The sequence below is a fragment of the Heloderma suspectum genome, chromosome 2 (genome assembly GCF_057233095.1).
Source record: "Heloderma suspectum isolate Gila_16-S chromosome 2, 16-S_ref, whole genome shotgun sequence".
NCBI lineage: Eukaryota > Metazoa > Chordata > Lepidosauria > Squamata > Helodermatidae > Heloderma > Heloderma suspectum.
The window spans coordinates 336656286-336679888 of NC_139459.1; the positions used below are offsets into that span (position 1 = coordinate 336656286).

The following is a 23603-nucleotide window of genomic DNA, read 5'->3' on the forward strand; positions in this document are numbered from 1 at the left end:
TATGGTCCATGGGGTCACAAAGAGTCGGACACGACTTAACAACTGAACAACAACATCTTTATTGAAGGACTACAGAAGGTGTGTGTAGGAGGTAAAAGCAGAACCTTAATCTCCTGAAGCAAATTTATTTATTTTATTAACAACACTTATAAACTGCTCTACATCTGAAAAAAAATCCTGAATGGTAAATGGGGGGGGGGGGGGATTGTCAAAATATGAAAGAACAAAAATATTTAAAATCACATTATACCAACAAAACCACCCATGACTGCTCTTTTACTCGGGAAAGGCTTGCTTAAATAAAGTTATATTTTGCAGACACCAAAAACTGCAACATTGGAGCCTGCCTGACATCAACTGGCAAAAATTCCACAGAGAGGGAGCCAACACACTAAAAGCTCTACTCGGAGTGGACTCTAAAGAATCTCAGGCCCATGTAGAACCACCAGGAGCACCTCATCCGATGACCTCCGTGACCAGGCAAGCTGAAAAGGAAGAAGGCATGCTCTCAAGTTTCCTGGTCCTAAATTGTTTCAGGCTTTCTATACCAAAAACAAAACCTTAAACCTGGGAGCCAGTGCAATTCCCTCAGCAAAGATATTACATTCTGAAAAGGGACAGCCCACAACAAGCTGCTGCACACTGCAGTAGCTGCAGCTTCCAGACCACCCTTCAGGGCAGCCCCACATAGAGTGCATTGCAATAATTCAGTCTTGCAGTTAATAGCACCTGCACCACTGTGGCTATCCCTATCTAGGAGAGGCCATATCTGGCATACCAGTCAAAGCTGGTAGAAGGCACTCCAGGCTGCCATGGCCACTTAGGCTTCTAGTGACAAAGATGGATCTAGGAGGACCCCCAGACTATGAACCTGATCTTTCAGAGGGAGTGCAACCCCATCTACTACAGGCTATAAGCCTATCACCTGGGAACTAGTCACTCACAGCTGAATCTTACCAGGATTCAGCTTCAATTTATTGGCCCTCATCCAACTCATCACAGAATCCAGACACTGATCCTGGACTTATATGGCCTCACCCAATTCAGATGTCATGGAGAGATACAGCTGTGTGTCATCAGCATACTAATGGTACTTTGCTCCAAATCCCCTAAAGACCACCCCTAGTGACTTCATATGGATGTTAAACAACACTGGGAACAAGATGGTACCTTGTGAAACCGCACAGTTCGGTTGCCAAGGAGGTAAGAGTCATTCAGTGTTACTCTCTGAAACCAACCCCTCAGATAGGACCGGAGCCACTGTAACAGTGTCTCCAATGCTCAACCCGTAGACCTGATCCTGAAGGATACTATGGTCAATGGTATCAAAAGCCACTAGGATTGAGCACAACGGGATTGCGCTCCCCGTGTCTTTCCCTCAATAAAGGTCATCCACGAGTCCTATACAGGCTGGAATCCATACTGAAATGAGTCTAGATCAGGTATGGGAGAAGTGTAGCACCCCCAGATGATGTTGGGCTGCAACTCCCACCATCCCTCACCATTGGCTATGCTGGTTAAGGCTGATGGGAGTTGTAGTCTGCCAACATCTGGAGGGCCACAGGTTCTCCACCCAGTCTAGATCATCAGTATCTTTCAAGAGTGCCTGCAGTTTTCCTGCCACTACCCTCTTGAGTACCTTTCGCAGGAAAGGTACTTTTTAACAGAAAAGGAAGTTCCTAACGCAAATGTAACACCTCCTAAGGGCCTGTATTCTACCCCATGCCTTGTATTGCATCTTTTTAAGGGAAAAGTTACTAAAGAATTTTTTTTAAGGTTTTGCATTCAATACTCATCACCATAATCCTGTAAAATCTTGATGTCCTCCATTTAATTCATTGGCATTAAACAATTACAACAGTGTGCAAGTCACACCAAGGAATAAAACCTACATCATTTCAAGTACCTGGCATGAAAATAGATGTGTTTTCCACAACACATAGCCAATGGTTCTACAACGCAACAGAATGCAGAATCCGGGTCCCCACCAGCAGCATGCACCTTTGTTCTCCTTTGCAGCTGCCTGATGCACTTCTTCCCATTCCTCCCCAGCAAACCAAGCAGCCCTTCTTCACTCACAGTTCTTCTTCACTTTTCAACCCAGGAACCAAACCCATATGTACCATCACCATTTCACAATCACTACCCCACACTTCAGAATACTAGTTCCCCAGGAAGTTTCCACTTCCCTGCTTTCTCTCATACGCTGAAATGAGGAACAGATCAGCAAACACATAGAGCAGATCATCTACCAGCCATGGAAAGAAGACATCCTAAGGCTGCAAATTTAGTTATGCATTTTGGAATAAGTCTCCATTCAACTTAGTGGGCCTTACCTATGAGTCAACATATACAGAACTAGGCAGTGAGCATACCTTTTTCTAAAGTCCCCTGAGTGTTATTTTAGGCAAAAAGCATTCCCTAAACAGCACCCTAACCTGACTCATGCAACCATAAAGCAAGAATGCTGTGTCCATCAGCATTAACACCTCCCACAGAAACTTATCCTTATATTCCAATTTCCAGCAGCACTTACTATGAGCCCAAGTGCAGAAACAAGAGGGGTGAGCTGGATCCTGCAGTCCTGGCAATATCTTATGGTGTTTCTCAAAGAATTTCTGGTCCACATACTAGGGTAACAACAGCTACAACCTCACGTCTATGGAAGACAACTGTGGTATTAACTTCTGATGCCTACGTTCCTAATTATGACATGACTGGAACACACCATGGCAAGTTCCTTTGGGTAATCTCAAAGATGACCCAGAATAAATTTTTGCTCTGAATCAGGATCTATCATCACATAAAACTTGAAGAGACTCAGGGAACTGGCTGAGATATTTACTGATTTTACTATTTTAAAATTGTATTTATAGTAGCTTAGCTATGCTGCAAGCCACTTTCCAAAGGTTTTTTGCCTTGAAAAACGGGGTATAGTATTTAGCTAAATTTAATTTGGAAAACTCTATTGCCCATATTGTTATCGAGTTCTTGAAATCTTTTACAACTCTTCTTGTAGAGATTAAATATAATAAATAACACATATAATAAGCTACAGTTCCTTCTGTCAATGTTTGAGAAAAAAAGGGAGTGGGGATGGAAGAGACCTACACAACAGTTTCCCTCTTCTCAAACTGGGCAAATTCTTTTACATCATATCCAGAGTGTTCCCCAGACTCCATGAATGATAACAGTGAGGAATCCTCAAGCTTTTTTACACCAACACAAAGCAAAAAAAGAGGGAAAACCTATTAACTCATCCAAAAGTTGGGGTTTCCTTCAGCAGTTCCACCTCCCCACACGTTAAGGAAGTTCTATTCAAACATCCCTGGAAGTGTCCAACCACATCACCCCAAGAACTGGGGACTGAAACGCCTCTCCACTCAACCACACATCTCAGAAAACACAGTAAGAGGTTTCTTCAAGCCACACCTCCACACCCACCCCTTCCAGCAAGGAACAGGGAATTCCCTTGAAAGGTTTCTTCTTTTTCAGCCATCTTCCTATCTATTCCCCTCCTCCTATCACAAAGATAAGGCACTCATTCATTCAAATCTTAATCAAGCCAGATAGGCTATTACACACCCACAGCAATGTGAATTAGGATCACCACTCTACATACAGACTTAGTTTTCACATGTGTCTCACCCCCTCAGCAATGGGTTAAGATCCTATTGAAGTGCGAACACATACATTCTACAACAACTGGTATGTCATTCTTAACTGTTCAGTTGAGACCAGAGAGAGGGGGAGAGGAAGAGAGGGAGCATGTGTAAGTAAAATCCACATCCACAGACACACACTGAAAACACTGGGGACAGAGCAGATCTGTTATTACTCAGGGCCAAACCCAGTGTCAAAAAGCCTATTACTTCTTAGGCGGGCAGAGAAAGAGAAGATACACACTCTTTCACCACATACACAAGGTCACACCTCTTACTCCGCGTGCAAAAGAACGACACACATACTCACACTTCCAATAATTTGTGATATTCATTTATTTGGTCCATCGATATCCCACCTTTCTTCTATCATGGAACTCAAGGCGACGACAAGGATCCCTACTTGGCCCAAAGACGTGCAACAAAAAGCGATGCGTAAGAGAAAGGAAAGATTAAACCCATCTTTTGCCGTTCTTCATAGCAGCAAGGCGGTTTAAACGCGCAACCGACCCCTCGTTAAGCGACCCCTTTTAAAGCCGCCTAGGCATGAAGATGCAAAAGAGGAAGCACTGTTTTCTACAGCGCTGGCTTTCTCGGGCCATAACAAGTAATAATATTAAGCCCTCCGTACACAGCAATCTTGGGAGCGTGCGCACACCCTCCCGAAAGGAGGGGGGGGGAGGGGGGAGGGGGGAGGGGGGAGGGGGGAGGCATATTTCTCGGCAGCGAACTGCAGGCCAGACGGAGCACGCGGCGAGAACCGCTCAGACCGACCCCAGCCCAGCTCGCCCGCCCGCCGCCGCCACTCACGCTCGAAGTCGGAGTCCGAGTCCTCGTCGGCGGCGGCTTCCCTCCGCTCGTCCTCGCCATTGGACTCGGTCTGCATAGGCTCCCCGTCGAAGTTGACCCCTTTGCCCCTGGCGGCCGCCCCCTCCCGCAGCTGCTCGTCTCTGTTATCCCTCAGGCGGCTGAAGTACTCGGCGGCGAAGTCCAGGAGATCCGGCGGCCGGTGCCGCAGCACCTCCACCGTGTAGCCCTGCAGCAGCTCCGTCAGACCCGGCGGGATTTCGATGCTCATCTTGCCGCCGCCGCTGCCCCGGCTCGCTGGCGAGTGGACGGGCGGGCGTAATTCCGCCGCTGCTGCCGCTGCCGCCGCCGGCGCCGGGGCCTCCCAGTGGCTCCCCTCGAGCCCTCTTCCTCAGCCGAGGGAGCCGCGCTCGCGCTGCCGCGGTCTGACACGCGAGAAAGAGAAAGGAATGGAGGGGGAGGGGCCGGGACGGAAGCACACGACGATCTGCGCACGCCCAGCAGGAAGCGGCGGAGCGCGCGGGCTGTGAGGGAGAGGGAAAGGGAGAGAGAGAAAGGGGGCGGAGCCGCGAGAGGAGAGAGGCGTGAAACCGGGAGCGGGAGGGGCGATGTGCGTCACAATCAAGAACGAGAGGCGCGCGAACGGCGGGGTGGAAGGGGGGTTGTGCCGGGCGCGGGGAGTATTGCGCATGCGTGGGAGGGAGAGCCGGGGCCCCGTGTTTTGTCTTGAGGGTTTCGGTCCGGCGGTCCGCGTGAGGGAGGGATTGGGTTGGATGGGGCGGGAAAATGGGCGGCCGTTCGCACATCGGCTCACTGCCCTTCCAAGCACCTTTCTAGAACGTACGTTGAAAGTTTCCCTCCTATCCGGGTTCTGGGGCTCCCCAACTTGAGAAGCCTCCCCACTAGTACATCACCACAAGCGGCTGTTCAGCAGCTGGCAGTCAGCCTGCTAAAACTCGCCGCTAAAAAGCTGTGTGCGCGTGCAAGTTCCAGCGTTTCCCCGGGGCAGATATTTTCCGGTTTTATTTCACGGTCCTGAAGGCTGAAAATAAATGCTTCAATTAGATTAAAAGTGCCTGTAGTTGTATGTGTGTGTGGAAACCTTGTTTTGATCGTCTTGTTAGGCTTTTGGACGAGCTGAGGTCATGTTGGCAGGGTTTTACTACTGATGTGTCTACGCATAATCCCAAAATATATATGCAGAGAGGGTGAAAAAACATCATTATCTTTACTACCCATGAGGTGAAACCCTCTCAAGGCAGCGTACAAGATAAAAACCATGTGAAGTGGATACAATAAAAATTGTATTCAGGGGATACAATAAAAATTGTATTCAGTAAAAATGAAAACGGGTTAATAATAACAATCAGTAAAAACAGATAGCTACTTAATCATCAGTGCTCATTTGTACACCTGGGATAATTCTTGGGGCATATAGGTCAAGTCCTGACATCATTCTGTAGAGAAATTAGAAATATTTATTACATTATTACCCCACTCTTCCCACCAGGAACAGGTGGCAGCACACATAGCCGCCTCCTAGTTCTATCCACACAACTATCCTGCATGGTAGGTTGTGCTCAGGTTGAGAGAAAGGGACTTGCTCAAGGTCACCCAGTGAGCTTCAGGGCTGAGTAAAGAGGTTTGAACTAGGGTCTCGCTGATCTTAGTCCAACATTCTAACCATATGCCACTGGCCTTGCCTCCTTAAAAAGTCTGGGTATGAAACACCTAGGCTCCTTTTATTCCTCCTCTCTTGCTTTATTGGTCAGTGTGTGACCCTGAGCTCGGCTGCAAACACATATACAGAACAAACAGGCTTCTCTGAATGTCTGACTGGAGGCTTATCACAGGTACATTCAAGCAGTGTTTTCTAAACAGAGGGGGAGCAGCTGCAGGGGAGGTATAAACCAGTGCTCATGCCTTACTAAAGCTTTGTCAATAAGGTCAGGAATCTTAGTTAGCCCACAAATGTTTTCCATAAGTCACATACCTGATGTAATTCATTTGTGGTACATGGAACAATACTGTCCACTCCCAATTAAGCTTCACAGCCCGGTCTCCTGAAGACCATGCTTGCTCACCACTAGGGCTGCCACATGAAAGGCATCCCCAAATCTGAGATGCAAGAGGTGGGGCCTGGTGATGTCACAAGATTGGATCTAGTGACAGTAATTCAGCTAGGGCTGGACCCACAGGCCAGGGGAGGCCCAAATCACCCAGAGAGTGGCAGGTGACAAGAGCAGCAGGAAAACTACACATGCACAGGGGGGGGGGGGTTAAATCAGGGTTGGCAAACAGCTGTTATTATTCTAACATATCATGAATGTAGAAACAGTTGTAAAGCATGGAGTGGTGGTTGGGGGGGTGAAGAGAAATGTTAGCTGTGTGCTTCACAAGTGGAGTAATACATATGGTTATCTAAGTGGGAGGAGCATCTAGTGAAGCTGCAAGAGGGCCTCAATGTCACATGGTTGCAAAGTATATTTTTTTCTTTTTTTTCTCTCCTTTTAATATGTTATTTTACTGTTTACTTTTAAACTGGTTAGTTTAATAGATTAGAATAGCATTTATATAGTAAATGAACAGGGGTTTTTTCCCTCTTTGGTTTCAGACATCCTTCCTTCTTGTTAAATCTCTCTCCCATTCCTTGCATTCTTCCTTCCTTTGGCTACAATCCTATATGCACACTTACCTAGAAGCAAGTCTCATTTCTCAGATGTATTTCTGAGTAGACATATCTAGCATTGTACTACTCTATTTCTCCTTGTCATCTAAGTCAGGAGAGCCTATGCAGGTGCTGAACCAGTGTCTACTGGGTCATGGGCAGGATGAAGACTGATAAACTGAAGGTGAAGCCTGACAAGAAGGAGGCCTTGTCTGTTGGTAGTTCTCCTGTCCAGGAAATGGGTGTGCAACCTGTTCTAGTCAGGGTTGCACTCCCTGTGAAAGAGCAGGTGCATTGTGTGGGGATCCAGCATTGCCACTGGAGGCCTAGATGGCCTCAGTGGCTCAGAGTACCTTTTACCAGCTTTGGCTGATTTGCCAGCTACAGCCATTCCTAGATAGGAATAGTCTGGCCATGACGGTCCATGCTCTGTTAACCTCCCAATTGGACTACTGTAATGCACTGAATGTGTGGCTGCCCTTGAGGATGACCCAGAAGCTTCAAATAGTGCAGAATGCAGCTGCTAGAATGTTAATGTCTGCTGCCAGATGGGATCCTATCACACTGATTGTAAAGAAGCTGCACCAGTTTCCTATTTGCTTCAGGACCAATTCAGTGTGCTTGCTCTTACCTTTAAAGCCCTAAAGGGACCTAAATACCTGAAAGAATGCCTCTCCTCATACCAGCCTGCCCAGGGCTTCAGCTTTGTAGGGGAAGTTCTCCTCAATGTACCCTCTTGTTATGTGACAGCTAGGGAGTCTTCGCTGTTATGGCACCCCATTTGGAAACAACCCATTGAGGTGTGAAGGGTGCTAGCCTTGCAATCATTTAAGTGACAGGCCAAACCTTTTCTGTTTGCCCAGGTACTTTAACTTGGCCAGCCTGATTTATTCTATTTTTACTGCCTTTTAATGCTGTTTTATGACTGCATTTTATTGTGATGTGTGTGTTTTTGCATTTTGGGTTTGTATGATATATATATATATATATATATATTTGTTGTTGTTGTTGTTCAGTCGTGTCCGACTATATATATATATATATATATATATATATATATATATGGTTCACTATCCAGATATCTTTTGCTAAATAAAATAAATAAAACATGGGGGATATTCTTTGCACATGCACGCCCATGTTTCCCCACTAACACTTGTCTCCTGTTGCCCAGGAGGTGGGCTGGGTCCCACGGGGTGCATCGGAAACACAGAAGCGTGGGACGCCAGAGCACTGTGTGCTTCCTCTGCTGCCAACCAGCCGTCTACCGTGCTGCCTCTCTGGGCCAGCGTCGCCATGCTACAGCAGGGCCACCATGATGCAGGGGTGGGGGGACAGATGAAGGCAAGAACTGGTGCCTGAATGTGCAGCAAGACTTTAAAAAGTGTTGGCCTAGCAGGGAGGGGTGTCATTTTGCGCTCCACTTCAGACAGCTCAGCGTCTTGGACTGGCACTGCTGCCGGTGGTCTGAAATGTGGAACAGGCTGCTGTAGTTTCTGCTGCCCTCTCCAACCAGTGGCCGGTGAAGTGGGGGGCGGTGAGCATTGCCCCTCCTGCACTACCTACGTTGTCAAAAACACAGGATGGGTGAGCAAATAGGTATGCTGCTGCACCACTCCTCCCCCTCCCCCTCCTGCCAAAGAGCATGTGCTGTTGCTCCACCACTCAGCCTCCTCCTCTCCATCCAGACCAATTGGAGGAGGCAGAGGGCAGGATCCAGTGGAACTCCTACACAGAGTAGACTCACTGAAGTGAATGAGCCCAGTTTATGTAGGACTGCCATTGGATACTGCCCAGAGGGGCACCTTGAGCAGCACACGCTCAATTATGAATGGAAGAGGGGAGTGGCCAAAGACAGGCTGCTCCCCCAGAGAGCTGAATATGGCCATCCAAAACCTGAGCGTCAGGCACAAACCCTGAGGCCTGGCAAACCTACTCACAGCTACCTGGACAAGTAGCTAAATGCAAGTCTGCTTTATTGGTAAAATGCCTATGAACAATAAAAGGAAGTACTTCTTCACAGAGCACGTAGTTATACTATGTAATTTACTACCACAAGATGTGGTGATGGCCACCAACTAAGGCTACCAATGGCTACTAGTCCTGATGGCTATATGCTACCTCCAGTATCAGAGGCAGTATGCCTCTGTATCTGGTTGCATGAGTAAGATGGCGCTATTGCACCCATGTCCTACTACTTGTAGGTTTCCTGCAGGCAGCTGGTTGGCCACTGTGTGAACTGACTGCTGGACAGATAGGCCTTTGGTCTGATTCAGCGTGGCTCTTCTTATGTTCTTATGAGTTATGACTGAGGTTTCCCAAAGTATAGGTACTACCAGTGGTGGCTGGTGGCTCCAATTGTGGTGGGGCAGAAATATCCATCCTGGCTTTCAGTCAGAACCATCCAGACCTCTAAAGGAGCTATCCAAGGTGCTGAACCCTAGCATCCAAAATCAATTCAGCACCCTGGATAGCTCCTTTACAGTTCTGATTGAAACCAAGAATTGATTCACAGCCCCACCAGAATCAGAACCAGCATCTTCCTCTGGCTACTACCTAATCTATTTATTTCTGAGTAGAGATTTAAACTGTGAAGCAGAGGTAGGGGTATGTTTAATAGAAAATGGGATGAAAGGGATAGGAGACAAGTGTTTTTAAGTTAACATGAGTACAGAAGACCTATGACATTTATACAGTTTCTTGTAAACTTTGAGGAAGACCCTTACAATGAATCTTTCTCATATGATACTTTCCACACACAGGGAAATGTTTTTCAGTAATTTACATAAGCAATTCTCAAACATAGCTACCCTTGAAAATGTAGTATTAACTTATGTCCTACATACGGCTTGTTTTCCCTACAAATTCATGTTTTCTACACAGTTAAGTATCGAAGTGGAGTACTACTTGTTGTGAAATGGAGATGATCCTGCATCTGTAAAATCTGTGACTTGTCTTTCAGCCATTTTTAGTGTGCAATGTGTTATTCGTGTACACAGCATAAGAAATTAACTTCCCTAAATATGAATACAGAAGTTTGGCAGTCATACAAACACTTGGCACCTGTCTGCCCGTAATGCTCAAAGGCATCAGGTGAAGTACAGCTTGTTAGTTTGGTGACGCCACTCTATGTTGTCAATGTAAATGTTTCTGTGTTGTTACAACAGTAGAAAGAGGAAGAAATAAATGTGTATTTGAACTGTAAGTTCTACTCCCAAATATAGTTTGGACTGAGCTTGTCAGTTACAGTCTGTTAGTTATTCCTTGTTTATCAAGAGGTCACATACACTTTTCACCTTTTTCCAGTTCCCACCCATTCTCCCAGAAATAAATATTTCTTAACTGTTTTAAGCATAGAGTTTGAGGATAATGTGTTCCCATGTACACAATTTTTGTTGAGCTTGTATTTTGTCTGATGGGAAAGAGGCTGATGAGGCATTTTCTTGGCATCTGTTGTAGCACCATTACCTCGGACATTATGTTCATTTGTAGTGTTACTTTCATCGTTCTGTGTAATGTATGTTTTCTGAACATACAGCGTTGGCTCAGCTGTTGTGATGTCATGGAATAGTCATATTGGACTCAATGATCTTGTAGGCCCCTTCCAACCCTATGATTCTATGAATATGAATACTTTGTACCTACTGAGGGAGAGGGATCCGTCATGTAATTATAACAGTACAGCTGAAGTCTGAGAGGGAAGTAAAAACCTAATATGGGCCCAAGGTTGACTAGTGGGTTTCTGCACTGTTTGTTTAGATGGCAACAGTCAAGGGAGCTTGGCAAGACAAAGGGGGCATGGGTCATCATGGGGCCAAGTGGGTAGAAAGCCAAGAGGAATGGTCACATAATGATTATTTCCAAGCAGCCATATCTTTGGCTGCAGTATATAGTTGATTTAAATGTAAGCACAAGACAAAATAGATTTGAGACAAGAAATAGTAAATCTCTTGGAGGCCACAAGTAGAGGGAACTGGCTGTCTTAGTACAATTCTGAATATACCAGCATTCCTGTTTAAAAGTTGTTTCTGCTCCTCCTAGCTCTAAAGAAGCTGAGCACATATGCCTACAAGTAAATTCCACTGAAAGTAAGCACAAGGGGGGGGGGGACCTTGCTGTACTAAACTGAGATAAAAAGTGGATTATTAACATGCATTCACCCACCTGTGGCTATGTTTTTCACTACACATGTGAGATCATGTCATGCATGGAAGCACATGTCTCTATGTGTCAGTTTGTGTTGTCAAGCACCAATAACAGGCTAGCTTGAGTCTGCTATCTAGTGGTACATAATCAGCATATCTTAATATGTAGAGATGTATGTCAACATGGGGCATGCTCTCAAACACGTATCAAAAATCCATGGCTATAGAACATACATATAGGAATCAACCCAAACTGCTACAGCTCAAAGAGGAACATCCAGACCTCACCCGAATTCCTTTTGCTCCAGAGTGGCTGGAAGTTTCCCATCCCTGTTTCCCAAGAAAGCAAGTTAACTGACAAAAGGACATGGAAATATTTTTATCAAGCCATGATGTAATAATGCTTGGGATATGGTTGATCATGAATGGGTCTAAGGCAGGGGTTTTCAAGCTTTGTCATAATGGACCTCTCCCAGTCAAGAAAAGAACTGCCCATGCCTCCTAAATATAAGACAAATAGACATTCTGTTGGCTTGCAGCATGCTTCTTTGCCCTTGGTTTGAGTGGTTCTGGTCCTTCCTGGATGTACTGTCTCAGAAGGTGGTGCTCAGGGAACCTCTGTTCCATGCCATTACCGTTGGCCTGTGGAGTGCCCCAAGTTCCATCTTGTCCCCTATTCTTTGCAACATGAAACCACTGAAGTGCCATCACTATGCAGATGACACGCAGCTCTACCTCTCATTTCTATCTAATGATCCCAGGGAGGCTGTTGAATGCCTGGATTATCCAGATTAGTTGTTAGAAGCCAACTAACAAATGGTCCTAGATGGGGTTGCGCTCCCCCTGAAGGACCAATTGCACAGTTTAAGTGTGCTCCTGGACTCCGCACTAACTGGAGCAGCTCAGGGGGCAGTGGGGCAGTGGCCAGGAACACTTTTCCCGAGCTTAGGTTGGTACACCAGTTGCAGATCTTTCTGGAGAGGGAGGATCTTGCCTCAGTTATTCATGCTGTGGTGACATCCAGGCTGGACTACTGTAAAACACTGTACATGGGCTGCCTTTAAAGATGGTTCAGAAACTTCAGCTGGCACAGAATACGACCACCCAGATATAGTGGGAGGGGGGCTCGGCAGTTGGCCCATGAGGCACAGTGCTAACTGCACTGGTTGTCACTGCGTATCCAACCCCATTTAAAGTGCTGATTTCATCATTTAAAGCCTTAGTTTGGGCCCAAGTTACTTGAAGGACCACATTTTCCTGTACCAGCCTGCCTGCACTCTGAGGTCATCAGCAGAAGCCCTTCTTACTTCCCTGGCACCAAGGTGGTTAGGGTGGTCAGTAGGAGGGCCTTCTCAGCAGTGGCCCTAAACATCTAGAATCAGCTTCCACTGGGGGTTCATCAAGCCCCTTCTTTGCAAGCCTTTAGGAAAGTTCTGAAGACCCAATTGTTCTTGCTGGGCTTCCTGTAGGATCTTGGGCTGCTTGTTCTAGGTAATTTCTGTTTTTATTGGGGACGGGGTTTAAAAATCAGTAACCTTTGTTTTTATTGAACTTCTAATGAATATGTTATTGAATGTTATTGTATTTTTTAAATGGTTTCTGTCTTGTACATCACTTTGAGAGTGTTTTGCCCTTAAAGGTGGCCTAAAAATAATTTTTAAATAAATAAATAAGGGGTTGTGTGTTTTTTTAAAGGCCAGAAACAGTTTTGGACAATTGTTTTGTTAGTGTTGCCACTAATATTTAAACCCTGTGCAATCACCTTACTCACTAGGATCCTGTTTATGCACCAGATTGCCTGACAGCTGTCTCTGTCTAGCCTGATAAACACACAAAGCAACACATCAAGGCAAAGGAAAACTGATTAAGGAAGTGGTGGTGGGACAGAGAAACAACCGTTGTTTGGTTGACATAGTCTTCACATTTATATATTATGTTTCTGACTAGTCTCCTGTTGGCCCTTGAAGTGCGAAAATACTGATCGCTTGGATACTGCTTGCTCAGAAGTCTTTGTGGAAGTAACCTGCAGATATCAAACCGAGCTTGCTGGAAGCACCTGTCTGGAACCCTGGGAAACAAATGGAGCCTTTCGTTTGAAGGGAGCAAATGGATTTCTCTTTCCGTGTCTCTTACACAGCAGCTGCCCACTTGGCCATCCTTTGCTTTGGGCACTGGTCCCCTCTCGCTCCAGTTTTGCATGTTGGCTGATGATTTCTGTTTATTTGTATTTTGTATATGAATCTGGTTATTTATATGGGGGGGAAAAGATGTGTTGCCAGTAAATATGAGCAAGGCTCTGAAGAACTGCCTAGTGTTCTCTTTCTGATGTTTATATGTCCATACATGGAGAATGAGGGCATGCAGTAAGGCAGTAGACTAGGGCATAAATATTGCTCTTCTGTAGCATCTCTGAAGGCCACTTAAACCACAGAGTGAAGCCCACCTACGATTCCAAAAGTGCTTCTCCCCGCATTTCTCCACCTGTTTTCAGGCATCCCTGAGGGGGCGGGAGAGTGATAAGATCTATACAAGACATGCATTTATTACACTTACACCCTGCTCTTCTGCCAGGAAGCTCAAGGCAACATAACATTCAGTTCCCAGGCACTCTTCCATCCTGGCAGCTTAAAGGGCTCAACCTGCTCAGCTTCGGAAATGGAATGACAGATTATGCACCCTCAGGTCATTCTCTTATGCCACATAGTCACACTGTTAGATTCCACAGTATTATTCCAGAATAACGATCACCTTCTGATTCCAGACCCACAGTCACATATGCAATGGAGAATCCACAACTGAAGCATGCGCCGAAAAGATGAAAAAGATTCTTGTGCCACTTTAAAGCAACTGCTTTATTATGGCGTAAGTTTTCATGGACTGGAGTCCACTTCATGCACGAAGGTTACAGGTATATACATACACACGGTTGGAGATGGAAGCAGGATTGTAAACTGTGGAAGTGATCTCTGACCTCACTGCTTACAACCCCCACCCACCCAACCTATGGTGCCCATGTGTCCTCTTTTACAGAGGACAGTTCTCTATTTGCAGGACTGCCAGAAAGTTGTCCTCCATTTGCAGGGCCGTCCTGTCCAATTCCAATTTAAAGATAAAGAACATAAAGGACCTTAAGGCCATCAACAGCTGGCACCTGGACAGCAGACTGAGAAAAGTACACAGATCGCCTGGTCAGTATTCCACACCGTGGTAAGATGTACTGTATTTCTATTAAAAGTATAATAATTATTTCTAAGTCTGCAGCTATATGCATACACTAGCACATGTGAATTTTATGCAAATAAGCATCCTCTTTTGTCCTCTTTTTGGTGATGCATGTCCTCTTTTTTTGGTGATTCACAAGAGGCCACCCTAGCTCAACCATGAGTGTATATATGCCTGTAACTGCAGCGTAGAACTGGAACTGGAGCTTGGAGAGCACCCTTTTCCTTAAGGCCTAGTCTGCCAGACTTCCTGAAGACTGGGAGTACAGGTGGCACAGGAGGTGCAGCACTGGAGACTGGCTGCTGGAGGCACTGGTTCAAGACTCCCCGCCGCCCCCCCCCCCTGTGGCATTCCTGCCTATTTACCAGTGTGAATACCTTTTCTATAAGGCCTTTCCCACAGCAAGCAACACCTTCCACCACACACACAGTGACACTGCCACCAGGACCTTCACCTCAGGCCCAACACCTTTACTTCTCAAGATGTGAGGACACGCTGGCCTTTTATTTTATTTATTTATTTATTTAAAATTCTTGGCTGCCTTTTAGGTCAGAAGCCCTCCCAAGGCAGCTCACAGCAATAAAATACATAAAAGGAGTTAAAATATTAAAAGCAATAAAAACATAAACACAATAAAAACAACAATAAAAGCCGACAATAAAACCAGCAACAACAGCAGTAATTCAGACATATATTATTTATTCTGACATACATTGTTCTCAATATCACTTTTACCCTTTGGTGGCCACAAGCCATAGGCATAAGATTAAACAAACAAACAAACAGAAATGTTTATTATTTACAGAATAAAGTTGTTAAGCAGTAAATAACCACTTTACTCTCCTCCTGCACATAATTTATTTATTTGTTTATTTATTTATTTATTAACAACATTTGTATACCACTCCACATCTGAACAGATTCCAGACCGGTGAGCAACAAGAGATAAAATGAACAAATGACAAGGAGAATGAAACATGATATTAAAATTATTCCTTAAAAAAAAAAAAAAAACAGTCTCCCTCACATATACACTCAGTCACCACTCTAATCCTACAAAAAAACACAGATCCTGTCTCCTCACAAGTCCTACCTATCTTTTCCCTCTCTCAAACTCTACAGGCTCTGCTCCCTGTTTATATATCACACACCATTTCACATGCACCCCACTCACTTAACCAATCATCTCACATATGCAAATACAACATACCTTCTGTCACTCAAACCACTCACTCTCTAGATCTACCTAACAGAAAATGCAGAGTCATAACATTAATGCGTATATATATATACACAGATTCATAACATACACACATGTGACATCACATACCCTTACTGGAATGTTGACCGACTGGGTCTGGATCTCAACTGTGTGACACTGACGAAGCACTAGGATGCCCTCCACAAGGCCAGAGACTGAAACATACTGTTTGGGATTGTGTGGAATCTATTCAGAAGTTTAACATGCACAAATATTGTATATACAGACCAGGCATTGCCCTGCAAAATCAGAGCCTATCAACTGGGCCAAGAGTAAAAGCAACTGTACAATAGTAAGGGATCGAATTCCGGTACAGCCGAATATTGAAGGAACCAGCCACAGCAGCAGAAACAAACGTGGGTGTAGAGAAAGTCAAGTATTACAAAAAATATCCTATCTAAGGGTGCAATCCTATGCATGTTTAGACAGAAACAGTCCTACAACTCCCAGCATGCCCCAGCCAGCATGTCTGGCTGGGGCATGCCGGGAGTTGTAGGATTTTTTTCTGTCTAAACATGCATAGGATTGCGCCCTTAGTCTGTTAAAATGGTACTGGGACTGTCTACTGCTGCATGCATTTCTAAATCCTCTCCTCTATGGCCTGCCTGTGAATAGCCTCTGTTTCCAGCCACATGCTCTGTTCTTTTGCCAATTGATTTATCTGTTATGCAAGATCTGCTCTCTCTCAATCTCACTCCCCCCCCCCCACTGTTGTTGGTCATAAGTTTGCTATTTGCCTCTCCTGCTTGCTTGTACTTCCAACAGCATGCAAGAGCAGGCTTGAACTCCATTCCAGAATTGCAATACATAAGCTGTCAGCGGCTGCAATCCTGGGCATAGTTGTTGTTGTTGTTGTTGTTCAGTCGTTCAGTCGTGTCCGACTCTTCGTGACCCCATGGACCATAGCACGCCAGGCCTTCCTGTCCTGCGCTCTCTCCCGGAGTGTGCTCAAGTTCATATTCATTGCATCCGTGATGCTATCTAGCCATCTCATCCTCTGCCGTCCCCTTCTCCTTTGGCCTTCAGTCTTTCCCAGCATCAGGGTCTTTTCCAGGGAGTTTTCTCTTCGCATTAGGTGGCGAAAATATTGGAGCTTCAGCTCCAGTATCTGCCCTTCCATTGAGCAGTCAGGGTTGATTTCCTTTAGGATTGACTGATTTGACCTCCTTGCAGTCCAGGGGACTCGTAAGAGTCTTCTCCAGCACCACAGTTCGAAAGCATCAATTCTTCGGCGCTCAGCCTTCCTTATAGTCCAGCTCTCACAGCCATACATTACTACTGGGAAAACCATAGCTTTGATTAGATGGACCTTTGTCGGCAAGGTGATGTCTCTGCTTCTTACTATGCTGTCTAGGTTGGCCATAGCTTTCCTCCCAAGGAGCAAGCGTCTTTTAATTTCATGGCTACAGTCACCGTCTGCGGTGATCTTGGAGCCCAAGAAAGTAAAATCTGTCACTGCTTCCATTTCTTCCCCTTCTATATGCCAGGAAGTGATGGGGCCAGATGCCATGATCTTAGTTTTTTTAATGTTGAGTTTCAAACCAGCTTTTGCACTCTCCTCTTTCACCCTCAACAAGAGGCTCTTGAGATCCTCTTCGTTTTCTGCCATTAGAGTGGTATCATCTGCATATCGGAGGTTGTTGATAATTCTCCCAGCAATCTTAATTCCGACCTCTGATTCATCCAACCTGGCATTTCTCATGATGTACTCTGCATATAAGTTAAATAAGCAGGGTGACAATATGCAGCCTTGTCGTACTCCTTTCCCAATTTTGAACCAATCGGTTGTTCCATGTCTGGTTCTTACTGTTGCTTCTTGACCCTCGTACAGGTTTCTCAGGAGACAGGTAAGGTGGTCTGGTACTCCCATCACTTTAAGAATTTGCCACAGTTTGTTGTGATCCACACAATCAAAGGCTTTAGCATAGTCAATGAAGCAGAAATAGACGTTTTTCTGGAATTCTCTTGCTTTCTCCATGATGCAGCGAATGTTGGCGATTTGATCTCTAGTTCCTCTGCCTCTTCTAAACCCAGCTTGTACTTCCGGTAGTTCTCGGTTCGCATACTGCTGAAGCCTAGCTTGTAGGATTTTGAGCATCACCTTGCTGGCATGTGAAATGAGCGCAATTGTGCGGTAGTTTGAACACTCTTTGGCGTTGCCCTTCTTTGGAATTGGAATGTAAACTGACCTTTTCCAGTCTTGTGGCCACTGTTGAGTGTTCCAGATTTGTTGGCATATTGAATGCAGCACTTTAACAGCATCATCTTTTAGGATTTTAAATAGCTCGGCTGGAATACTGTCATCTCCGCTAGCTTTGTTGTTACTAATGCTTCCTAAGGCCCACTTGACTTCACTCTCTAGGATGTCCGGCTCAAGTTCAGTGACCGCACTATCATGGCTATCAGGGACATTCAGATCTTTCCTGTATAGTTCTTCTGTGTATTCTTGCCACCTCTTCTTAATCTCATCTGCTTCTGTTAGGTCCCTGCCTTCTTTGTCCTTTATCATGCCCGTCTTTGCACAGAACGTTCCCTTGAGATCTCCAATTTTCTTGAAGAGATCTCTAGTCTTTCCCATTCTGTTGTTTTCCTCGATTTCTTTGCATTGTTCATTTAAGAAGGCCTTCTTGTCTCTCCTTGCTATTCTCTGGAACTCTGCATTCAGTTGGGTATATCTTCCCCTTTCTCCCTTGCTTTTCACTTCCCTTCTTTCCTCAGCTACTTGTAAAGCCTCATCAGACAGCCACTTTGCTTTCTTGCATTTCTTTTTCTTTGGGATGGATTTCGTTGCTGCCTCCTGAACAATGTTACGGACCTCCGTCCATAGTTCCTCAGGCACTCTGTCTATCAGGTCTAATCCCTGAAATCTATTCCTCACCTCCACTGTATATTCATCAGGGATATGATTTAGGTCATACCTGAACGGTTTAGTGGTTTTCCCTACGTTCTTCAATTTAAGCCGAAATTTTGCAAGAAGCAGCTCATGATCTGAGCCACAGTCAGCTCCAGGTCTTGTTTTTACTGACTGTATGGAGCTTCTCCATCTTTGGCTGCAAAGGACATAATCAATCTGATTTCGATATTGACCATCTGGTGACGTCCATGTGTAGAGTCGCCTCTTGTGCTGTTGGAAAAGAGTGTTTGCTATGATCAGCATGTTCTCTTGGCAAAACTCTATTAGCTTTTGTCCTGCTTCATTTTGTACACCAAGGCCATGCCTGCCTGTTATCCCGGTGATTTCTTGACTTCCTACTTTAGCATTCCAATCCCCTATGATGAAGAGGACATCTTTTTTTGGTGTTAGTTCTAGAAGGTGTTGTAGGTCTTCATAGAACCAATCAACCTCAGCTTCTTCGGCCTCAGTGGTTGGGGCATAGACTTGAATTACTGTGATGTTGAATGGTTTGCCTTGGATTCGTACTGAGATCATTCTGTCATTTTTAAGATTGTACCCCAGTACTGCTTTTCCCATCCTTTTGTTGACTATGAGTGCTACTCCATTTCTTCTAAGGGATTCTTGCCCACAATAGTAGATATGATGGTCACCTGAATTAAATTCGCCCATGCCTGTCCATTTTAGTTCGCTGATTCCCAAGATGTCGATGTTCAATCTTGCCATCTCATGTTTGACCACCTCCAGCTTACCTTGATTCATTGATCTGACATTCCAGGTTCCTAAACAATATTGTTCTTTACAGCATCGGATTTTCTTTTCACCGCCAGACACATCCACAGCTGAGTGTCCTTTCGGGTTTGGCCCAGCCGCTTCACTCTTTCTGGCACTACTTGGAAATACCCTCTGCTCTTCCCCAGTAGCATATTGGACACCTTCCGACCTGAGGGGCTCATCTTCCGGCGTCATCTCTTTTAGCCTTGTGATACGTTCCATGGGGTTTTCTTGGCAAGAATACTGGAATGGGTTGCCATTTCCTTCTCCAGTGGACCACATTTTGTCAGAACTCTCTGCCATGACCTGTCCGTCTTGGGTGGCCCTGCACGGCATAGCTTATGGCTTCACTGAGTTACGCAAGCCCCTTCGCCACAACAAGGCAGTGATCCATGAAGGGATAGTTATGAAGGCATAGTTAGGTTGATAAAACCCCACTGACATTCTGTGGGATTTCAACTGCCTTACTGTGTGCAGGATTATCATAGAATCATAGAATAGTAGGGTTGGAAGGGACCTATAAGACCATCGAGTCCAACCCTATTAGAGATAGTCACCCCAACCTAGCAAGGGAATTCTGCCATGGAAAGAAGCAGACCTCTACATGTGCAGGCACTGGGGATGCCATTGTGCGCATAGATGCGCATCTGCACCAGCATTCCAAATTGCCCCCACTGAAGTGACTGGATGTATCCTTGGATGGGGGGGAGGATTCCCTTCTAGGCCACAAGCTTTGCATGACTGGAGCTGAATTGGAGCCAATAATCTTTAGATTATTTCCAGAAGCATCTTTTGCTTCCCACTCCTGCATCAGTCTTTTGGTTCCCATGCAGTAATTATGAACTAGAAAACAATTACTCATTCTTCCATTTCCAGTTCTTCAGGGAAAAGATTTACTACCTCTCAAGAGCCGACTTAAAAAAATCAAATATAAAGGAGGCTTCGTGTTAAGCACGTTGTAGGGGGAGAACTTCTCAGATCGGCAGCACTGTTGGTTCACAACAGATGCCCAAGGTTGCTAACTTGTCAGTAGTTCAATCAGCTCAGCTGACACAACTTTCTTTGAGCCTTAGCCCCACCCGCTGGCAGGAAGCTCCTCAGAAAATTCTGGGATAAGTACAGACCAGGATGGAGGAAATTGCCTGCAGAAATCCTCTCCTCTCCAAGATGCAAAATCTGTCAGACCCTTCCTTTGTCTACAGTCTATGCATGTAGCCTAACAGAGCTATCTGGCACATAAGAGGGTGTTCCCCTTTATAAAGTCAAGCAGTCCAAAAACCCCAATGAAGGAAGATTTATAAAGGATCAGGAAAGAGGAGTAACACCAATGTTAAATAAGTGGTAAGCAGAGAGCAAACAAACATTATAATTAACTTTTAACATTCTAACTAGCCTAAACATAGAATAATTCTAAGCAGCCTAAACATAGAATAATTCTAAGCATTTAGATTCTCATAATACTCACATCTACAATGTAAAGAAAAGGAAAGCTGGCAGCTGACAGTTTGAGTGGGGAAATACTCCTAAATTTGAAGGAACTGCTGGGTGAAAGGAGGGCAGAATTGATTAGCCATCAGGGTGTGTGAGAAGGGGGAAATAACTTCCACACCATATCAATTGGTAGGGTGGCGGGAGCTTTCTCATGGCCATGTGAGTTTTGGTATACCTTCTAGAGGCATGGCCTAGTTACTTAGGGTTTGCCATGTATTTATCCATCCATCCATCAATTTATTTATTTATTTATTACATTTCTATACTGCCCAATAGCCGAAGCTCTCTGGGTTCACAACAGTTCACAACATTAAATCAACAAAATACAGCATACAATACAATATAAAATTTAAAAGTTTAAAACTATGATATATAAAAAAAACCGAAATAAAACCTAGCAGTAATGCAGAGATTTAAAATACAATAACAGATTTAAAACATGTAAGTCATGCAAATGGTGGGTTGACACCTCCACAGAGAGTAGGAGAAAAAGACTGTAGATTAGAAGTGTCACCCATTTCACTGCTACACAGGACAGTTTAAAGGGAATTCCCTGGCAGGGATGTGTGAGGTATACCCTGTACATGCAGAGTAAGCCCCTGTTTAATGAGGAAGCTAAGGCATCATGAGAGGGCCCCCAAAATGGCATTTTAAAGAGGAAAGCTCATAATGTTTTCTTCATAGTTTGTACCTCCAGCAAGACTCCACTTGATGCACCCAAGCTGTCTCATCACAGCTTGAAGCTCACAGGGGAAGCTGACTGCAGCAGAGGCACTGCTTGTAGGGCAGAATCTGTCAGTACCCTGGACAATGTGCTGTGGAAGGTGATGGCTGGCACATTCTCACCCACACACACGAGAGCTGTTGACTCAGCAGGACGCAGAGACCTTCTTGAGGTGGGCTGGGCTGGCTTTTGGCCCTGCCCCATCTGAGAAGCCATCTGTGTTTTCAAAAGGCTGTTTTCAAAAGGCAGCCATTCTACAGCTATTGGTTCCTGCTGTGTGGAGGCTGTACTAGGAGTGTGTCTTCTAACTCTGAGAACTATAGCAAAGAAACATCCTCTGGTCTGGAAGTGGGGGATGATGACTTTGTCATTTTGAACAATGGTCATGCCACTTTCCTCTTTCCCCCAACCACCAGTCATTTGGTGGTTTTCCTCCCCCACTCTAAAGAGCCTCTTGTTGAGGGTGAAAGTGGAGAGTGCAAAAGCTGGTTTGAAACTCAACATTAAAAAAACTAAAATCATGGCATCTGGCCCCATCACCTCCTAGCATATAGAAGGGGAAGAAATGGAAGCAGTGACAGATTTTATTTTATTGGGCTCCAAGATCACCGCACACGGTGACTGTAGCCATGAAATTAAAAGACGCTTGCTCCTTGGGAGGAAAGCTATGGCAAACCTAGACAGCATAGTAAGAAGCGGAGGCATCACCTTGCCGACAAAGGTCCGTCTAATCAAAGCTATGGTTTTCCCAGTAGTATGGCTGTGAGAGCTGGCCTATAAGGAAGGCTGAGTGCCAAAGAATTGATGCTTTCGAACTGTGGTGCTGGAGAAGACTCTTACGAGTCCCCTGGACTGCAAGGAGGTCAAATCAGTCCATCCTAAAGGAAATCAACCCTGAGTGCTCATTGGAAGGACAGATACTGAAGCTGAAGCTCAAATATTTTCGCCACCTAATGAGAAGAGAAAACTCCCTGGAAAAGACCCTGATGCTGGGAAAGATTGAAGGCAAAAGGAGAAGGGGACGGCAGAGGATGAGATGGGTAGATAGCATCACCGATGCAATGAATATGGACTTGAGCACACTCCGGGAGAGAGCGCAGGACAGGAAGGCCTGGCGTGCTATGGTCCATGCGGTCACGAAGAGTCGGACACGACTTAAAGACTGAACAACAACAACAAGGAACTGGAAGCCCCCACCCCCCTCAGTAACAAGGTGAGATATGGGACGTGGTCATTATGTACAACTGTACATAACCAAGACCGGTTGGTGAGGACTCCCATTCAAAAGAAAAATGTCAAACTCAAAATAACAATGATTATCTCATCATCTCATAAACTGAGCCCTTCCCAGCCAGTCCTAATGTGCTTGTTTAATCTTACAAAATATCCCTAATAAACCCCACCTCACCACATTTGGCTTTTCAACTACACTCAGTATTTCTTTAAACTCCTAGTTACATGTGGAACCCCTCTTCTATTCCTCAGCACAAATAAATAAACATTAGTCATTGAAAAACCTTTCCGGTGAGTTCAGTGATTATTTACATACTTGTTGATGTATTTTATTTTGTTTACTTAAACCCATCTTTGTTTATTAAGCATTATTTTGCATACTTTAGAATTGACTTCTAGAAAATTAATGCATGTTCATTTAAAACAACTTCAGTAACTGAATTTCATGCACTAACCTCCCTGGATTTTGGCATGTGCTTTCAAAATCCTTGCATGAGCTCCATTACACCTGTTAGTACTTGCTTTAATTAAGCTTGTAACACGGCATGCTGTTCAATTTATCAATAATTTGGGGAGCAATTTTGTGTCATTATAACTGATTCTTCCCTGAGAATATTAGCAAGTTTTCCCTGGGGCTTTGTTTCTGATAGCCTTCATGGGCTGGGTCTTTAGCACACATCATAAATTAAGAGTGTCCATAGATTAATGAATGGCTCTGAGGAA

At 44.9% G+C, this 23603-nt stretch overlaps 1 protein-coding gene across 2 annotated transcripts in view; it reads right to left on the minus strand.

Annotated features, from left to right (window-relative positions):
- PRKAR2A (protein kinase cAMP-dependent type II regulatory subunit alpha) overlaps positions 1–4913 on the minus strand; it is a 123043-nt gene extending 118130 nt beyond the window's left edge. Inside the window, exon 1 of one of the 2 annotated variants that reach the window (XM_084840636.1) lies at positions 4473–4913. In XM_084840636.1, the coding sequence (XP_084696762.1) occupies positions 4473–4740 (268 nt within the window). In that variant the 5' untranslated portion in view covers positions 4741–4913. Of the gene's footprint in view, positions 1–3972; positions 4088–4472 lie in introns of those variants that run through there. The other variant, XM_084840638.1, reaches the window with a different exon arrangement.
- Between the last annotated feature and the right edge of the window lie 18690 nt (positions 4914–23603).